This window comes from Halictus rubicundus, unplaced genomic scaffold (genome assembly GCF_050948215.1).
Source record: "Halictus rubicundus isolate RS-2024b unplaced genomic scaffold, iyHalRubi1_principal scaffold0401, whole genome shotgun sequence".
NCBI lineage: Eukaryota > Metazoa > Arthropoda > Insecta > Hymenoptera > Halictidae > Halictus > Halictus rubicundus.
The window spans coordinates 117,408-124,449 of record NW_027488942.1 but is presented as its reverse complement, the minus strand read 5'-3'; the positions used below and the strand labels follow the sequence as shown (position 1 = coordinate 124,449).

The 7,042-nt window shown below is 50.7% G+C and overlaps 1 protein-coding gene across 1 annotated transcript; it reads right to left on the bottom strand.

Moving 5' to 3' along the window:
• Positions 1–1,536: 1,536 nt before the first annotated feature.
• LOC143364280 (uncharacterized) lies at positions 1,537–6,711 on the bottom strand. The gene has a single exon (XM_076804712.1). The coding sequence runs from the start codon at positions 6,709–6,711 to the stop codon at positions 1,537–1,539; it is 5,175 nt and encodes a 1,724-aa protein (XP_076660827.1).
• Positions 6,712–7,042: the final 331 nt, after the last annotated feature.

The window sequence follows — 7,042 nt, the reverse complement described above, 5'->3', positions numbered from 1 at the left end:
TATCCTATCAACTATCCTATCCTATCCTCTATCCTATCCAATCCCCTATCCTATACTATATTCGATCCTCTCCACTATAATATCGTATCCTCTACTCTATCCTGTGCTCTATCCTATAATATCTTCCATCCTATCCTATACTATGTCCTACCCTATCCTCTATCCTATACAATCCTCTAGCCTATCCTATCCTCTATCGTCTCCTGTCCTCTATCCTGTCCAATCTCCTATCCTATTCTCTATCCTATCCTATCCTCTATCCTATCCAATCCCCTATCCGATCCTCTATCCTATCCTATCCTCTATCCTATTCTAACCTCTATCCTATCCTCTATCCGATCCTATCCTCTATCCTATCCTATCCTCTATCCTATCCTATCCTCTATCCTATTCTATCTTCTATCCTATCCTATCTTCTATCGTATAATATATCCTCAATCCTATCCTCTATCCTATCCAATCCTATATCCTATCTTATCCTACATCCTATCCTATCCTATCCTATCCTATCCTCTATCCTATCCTATCCTCTATCCTAGCCTATCCTCTATCCTATCCTATCCTCTATCCTATCCTATCCTCTATCCTATTCTATCAACTATCCTATCTGTTCGGGAACCCGGGACGAGAAGTTTGGGGAGTGGACTGTATGGGAAATAGGATCGGGTGCGAACACAGGAGGGAGCTCGGAATTGCTAATGAGTGAAAATGTGAAGGAAGGAACGGGAGAGAATGGCCTAGAGAGCAAAGGAAGGATAGAAAAAGTCACCAAGCACGGGTGTAACGTTATATAAACTCTTTAATGTAAACACACTCGCGTAAATTATAATAGTGAGATGAAAATCGGATGCCGAGAAGCAGCGACGAAACGAAGAGAACAACGATGGGCGCGAGCGTGTGTGTAATGAGACGTGTCGAGAGCGAATTGCACACTTCTCAACGGCGACGGTAATGAGGCGATCGCTGGTGATTCCCATCGATCACGTGATCGCGTATCGGCTGCGCGCGATTCCGAGAAACGCCGAAAACAAAAGGCGTCGCGCACACGTGATTCGCAGGATCGAGCTGACATGGTAGACGGGGCCCCGGGGCGCTCCCCAGGGCCGTAGCGCGGGGTCTCGAACAGACTTAAAATTACCTTATTGCTACGTTTAATCCTAAACATACCGCCCGCCTCGGATTTCTTTAGAGATCCGAAATTGACTAGTCGAACAGTACCGCAGGACGGGAACCGCAAACAAGAATGATTCATATATTTGAAGGCACCGCCCGTCGTGGACCACTGGCAAGACACGTCCCGCCCGCCATGAACTGTGGGTGATACACGATAGAATGAGACATATATATATATATATACAGGACGCGTATGTACAATGTCGGGAACGTAAACACGACGAACGAGGCGCAGATAAATCTAATGGTACGCACACGAAACTGAGACGGCGGTTATGCCTATTTACAGATATGTACAATCAACTTCTTGCATTCGAAGAGGCGATGTCGATGCGTCGCACGATGCAACTCTGCGATTAAGATTTAATCGGACGGTAAATCGATCGGAAGCACGCATACTTTAACAATGGGTCGCTTATATTCGGAATTAGCGGTTTTCACCGTGACAACGCGCGTAATGCCATCATCGCCGGGGTGACAAGCGGAGACGCGACCAAGTTCCCATTTACACGGGGGTAGATTCGCATGCCGCAATAAAACTAACTGTCCGACGGTAATATTCGACTGAGGGGTTTTCCACTTGACGCGTTGTTGGAGACCATGCATGTAGTCATGCGACCATCGGTGCCAGAAACTTTCCATCATTTGTTGGAACAATTGCCAACGCGAGAGACGCGATTCCTTTTGATCGAGCAGCGATGGAGCCGGTACAGCGGTTAGCGCCGATCCGATCAAAAAATGCCCAGGCGTTAGGGCACAGTAGTCATCGAAATTATCCGACGCCGCGGCGAGTGGGCGGGAGTTCAAACATGCTTCTACTTGACAGAGCAAAGTCGAAAATTCTTCGAAGGTCAATGTGTGGGCTCCAACAACTCGTTTGAGGTGATATTTGACGCTACGAATGCCGGGCTCCCACAATCCTCCGAAATGAGGAGCGGAAGGCGGCGTGAAGTGCCACGTGACATTATCGGTGGCTAGCCGATTGAGCATTGTAGGATCGCGAGTGGCTTCTCGAAACGCCGTCGCGAGTTCTCGATTCGCGCCGGTAAACGTTGTGCCATTATCTGAGTACAGGGCGTTGGGAATACCGCGCCGAGAGCAGAAGCGGTTGTACGCGGCAAGGAACGCTACAGTCGAGTAATCGCTAACAAGTTCCAAATGAACGGCTTTGACGACCATACAAATAAATAAGGCGATGTAGGATTTGCGAGAATGATGTCCGCGACCCGGAGATGTGCGTGTTTGAATTGGACCGGCATAATCGAGACCGCAATGCAAAAACGGACGAGCCGAGCGCGTAACTCGAAAGTCCGGGAGGTCTCCCATAAGCGCGCTTTGTTGCTTTGCTTTCTCGCGGACGCATGCAACGCACTTATGAAGAAGGGCTCGTACTATTGGACGCGCGCGTAGAATCCAATATTCTTGGCGAAGAATGCTCAGCGTTAAATGAGATCCAGCATGGAGGGCTCGCAGATGAGCATGCACGATGATGACGTCTAAGAGTGGATGCGACTTAACGATAATCGGATGTTTTTCTTGCTCCGACAACTTGGCGTTTTTTAATCGTCCGCCCACGCGAATTAAGCCGTCTTTGTCTATATATGGATTAAGGGAGAGCAGGGAGCTCTTTTGGTTGAGCGGACGATGTTGACGAAGAGACTGAATCTCCTCAGGAAAAAGGTCACGTTGTATCTGTCGGAGCCAGAAATTCTTTGCACCTCGGATTTCTGACGCGTCGAGAGCTCGGCTTCCAACGCGTAAACGCGAAACGGGACGTTTCCGAATTCGCTCGACGAAACGGAAAATATACGCGGTGACCCTTAATAATTTTGGCCAGGATGAAAACCGGTCACGTAGCTCCCACGGTGTGCTAGGCAGTACAAGGTTAAAAGAGAGGGTCGGACGTTCCTCCGCGCGCGCGTCAGGCGATGCGACCGGGATATTTGGAGGCCATTGGTCGGTCGACAGTTGCATCCACTGTGGTCCCTTCCACCAAAGATCGTGGTGCAATAGTTGGGACGGAAGTAAGCCGCGGGAGGCACAATCTGCGGGATTCTCCTCGGACGGTACATGTCGCCACATGGCATCCGGTAGGGAGGAGGCGATTTGAGCCACCCGATTCGCGACGAATGTTTTCCATCTCGACGCCGGTTGACGAAGCCAACAGAGGGTGATTGTCGAATCCGTCCAGCAATAACACGGGATCTCATTCGGAAGGTCATGCAGCGCTTGTCTCACGAACACGATGAGGCGAGCTAGTAAGAGGGCGGCGGAAAGTTCGAGCCGTGGAACAGTCAGCGGTTTGACAGGAGCGACTTTGGATTTGGCGGCGAGAAGAGACACGACAATGTGACCGGACGAGGTGACGACGCGCAGATACACGACAGCGGCATAGGCGACGGTAGATGCGTCGGCAAAGCCATGGAGTTCGCATGAGGCGATATCGAGAGTTTGGTGCGTCCATCGAGGAATCGCAAGGGACTTGAGGGCAGGTAATTCCGCGTTATATATCGTCCAGCGATCGAGAAAGGTTGATGGAAGTGGGGCGTCCCAACTGCATTTTTTCAACCACAGCTGTTGCATAAGAATTTTGGCATAGACGGTGGTGGGAGTGACCCAGCCTAAGGGATCGAAAAGGCGAGCGATCGTGGAAAGGATCGCTCGTTTGGTGCCTGCGGAATGATGGGGAAGCGTCACGCGGAAGCGAAATGCATCGGCATCTGGACTCCAGGCGACTCCAAGGACTTTCACAGTTTCGTCGAACTGTAATATTTTCTCCAGCCCTGTTCCACGGTCATGCGGACTGATGTCGCGAAGAAGATGTGGAGCGTTGGTCGTCCACTTATGCAACTGGAAGTGCGCTTTGCTGAGCAACGTGATCAACTGATTACGCGTTTCGGTTAAACGTGACTCGTCGGACGCGCCAAAAACGCAATCATCCACATAAAGATGGTTTTGGAGGACGCTCACGGCCAACGGAAAATTTGACCCTTCGTCTTCGACGAGTTGTTTCAAGACCCGAAGAGCCAGGAAGGGGGCCGGTGCTGTGCCATAGGTTACGGTCAACAACTGATACCGATCGACGGAATCAGACGGGGACGATCGCCATAGGATACGTTGATAATCGACGTCCTGCGGATTTACAAGAATTTGACGGTACATTTTTGTAACATCGGCGGTTAACAAGTACCGATATTGGCGACACCGCAATATTATTGTCGGGAGATCCGTTTGCAGTTTGGGTCCAATCAACAAATGGTCATTTAACGAGGTCCCGTTGCTTGTGAGACTCGACGCATTGAATACTACCCGAAGATGAGTAGTTACGCTGCTTTCTCGAATCACCGCGTGATGCGGAATGTACACGGTTTGAGGGCCGTCTTGAAGAGACGGAGGAACTTTCCGCATATGCCCAAGGTTCAGATATTCGCGCAAGAACGCATCGTACTCGTCAAACAATGGAGGGTTCGAACGTAGCCGCGTCTCGAGACGCGTCAGCATCCGGTGGGCGATGCGGTAGGAATTGCCGATGTCGATCGGATGGGCCCTTCGGAAGGGTAAACGAACCATATAACGACCGGAAGGGTCGCGTGTATGCGTGGTGCGAAAGTGATTTTCGCACTGTTCTTCCTCTTCCGTGTAACGGGAGGTATTAGGAATCTCCTCGATTTCCCAAAAGCGACGAAGTTCGCTTTCGAGCGGGTCGGACGGGGTGCAATGGTACGACGGAACGACCGGAGATGACGTTGACGTCATCGAACCGGCAGGACCCGACAGAAACCATCCAAATATGGAGTTTTGAGCGATCGGTTCGTGAATAGATCCCGTGCGGAGGCCGTCCAACAGTATAAACCCGTATAGATCCGCGCCTATTATAATTTGTATGGGATCGGAACTCATAGGCTTCTTGTCCGCTAAAGCGAGGTTACGAATATGTGGCCACGAAATGGTTCTTTCACATCGCTCAGGAACGTACCGCGTTAAGGATCGCAAAATCAACGTAGTGGTCGAGAGTGTCGGTCCGGTTCCGTTGGTGGGCGATATCTGAATTGTTGCAGCGTGTCGCGCGGTGGTTTCGCGGTTCCCTATACCGGAAATCGAGACAGACACGCGACGTCGTTGTACCCGTAATCGTTGCGCTAACGATTCCGTCATCAATGTAGTTGCCGAACCTTGATCGAGCAACGCGCGAACAAGTTCACTACGACCTGCGGCGGAACTTACTTTGACCCAAGCGGTCGCGAGCAGGATGCGTTGTGTTGCAAACACGGGTGGCGACGATACGTGTGACGCAACGGTAGTTTGCGCAAAGGGCGGCTGATCGGAACTTGATGGCGAGGCTTGAGAAACGGTTGAATTGTTGGGCGTGGAATCGAAATGTAACAAAGAATGATGTCGACGGCCGCATTGTTGACAGGAGTACTTACTCGGACACGCGGAGACAGCATGTTTTTGACTGAAGCAGTTTAAACAGCGTCGATCGCCTTTTACAAAGTCGAATCGCTGCGAGACGGTTTTAGATTTGAACTGCGTACAAGCGTTCAAACGGTGCTCGGTTTTGCACAACGGACACGACAACCGGTTGGAGGTCGCGGCGTGACTCGACACGTTTCGCTTCGCTTGTTTTGATATCGGTTGTAGAGCATCGAGCGCGCGAATCCGAGATTCTAAGAATTTCTCGAGCTCGGCATACGTCGGGTAGTCGGTGGAAGCTCCCAACTGCAACTCCCACGCTTTACGAGATGATCGGTCAAGGCGCGCGACAATTAAAAATACAAGCAGATCGTCCCATGTATCGACCGGACGACCGAGATTTCTGAGCGCTTGAATCGCGGTGTTGGCCTTGTCGCGCAGAGAGGTCAGATCGCTCGCGGATTCGGTCGAAACGTGCGGCAAGGAATGAAGCGTTTGAATATGGAAATTCACGAGACCTCTGTGATTGTCAAACCGTGCAGTTAACAAATCCCATGCAATTTTAAAATTCGCCTCGGTAATCGGCAGGTTCCGGACAAGGTCGCTCGCGGCACCTTTCAAACACGACCCGAGATAGTGCAGACGCGAGACGTCGGACAACGAAATATCTTTGATGATAAGGGCGGTAAACTTATCTCGAAAGCTTTCCCAGTCGTGGAAGTCTCCGGAAAACGTGGGCAGTCCTATTCGAGGTAGTTTCGATGGTGGTTGAGCTGGTGGAGGCGCTCCCGCTAAAGGTGAAGGCGGCGGCAGTTTGGCGGCTAGGGTTTGGATCGAGTCCGCGATGAAATCCGCGGCCGTGGTGTAATCGTCCTCGCACCGGTTAAAATGCTCCTCCTTGAAGTAGGCGAGCTTGGTCGCTCCTTCGGTCTTGCGGAAGCTCTGAAGGCGCCGATTATTTTCCCGGCATTGGGCGAACGTCTCCTTGAGGTATTCCAGCCGCATTTGAAGTTTAGGCACGGTGAAGTTGTTTTGCCCAAGCTTCTTCAAATTTGGAAGAACACGTGCGAGGGCTTTCATGGCGGCCTCCTGCTCCAACAGCAAATCGTCCATGGTGGTGGCCATACTTTCCGTTAACAAATTCGAATTGAATCTTCTTCTTCACAAGGAACGAATATCCGGCTCGAAGGACCAATATGTTCGGGAACCCGGGACGAGAAGTTTGGGGAGTGGACTGTATGGGAAATAGGATCGGGTGCGAACACAGGAGGGAGCTCGGAATTGCTAATGAGTGAAAATGTGAAGGAAGGAACGGGAGAGAATGGCCTAGAGAGCAAAGGAAGGATAGAAAAAGTCACCAAGCACGGGTGTAACGTTATATAAACTCTTTAATGTAAACACACTCGCGTAAACTATAATAGTGAGATGAAAATCGGATGCCGAGAAGCAGCGACGA

Coding starts and splice junctions, on each gene's coding strand:
- LOC143364280 (XM_076804712.1), bottom strand. CDS start 6,711: ATGGCCACCACCATGGACGATTTGCTGTTGGAGCAGGAGGCCGCCATG.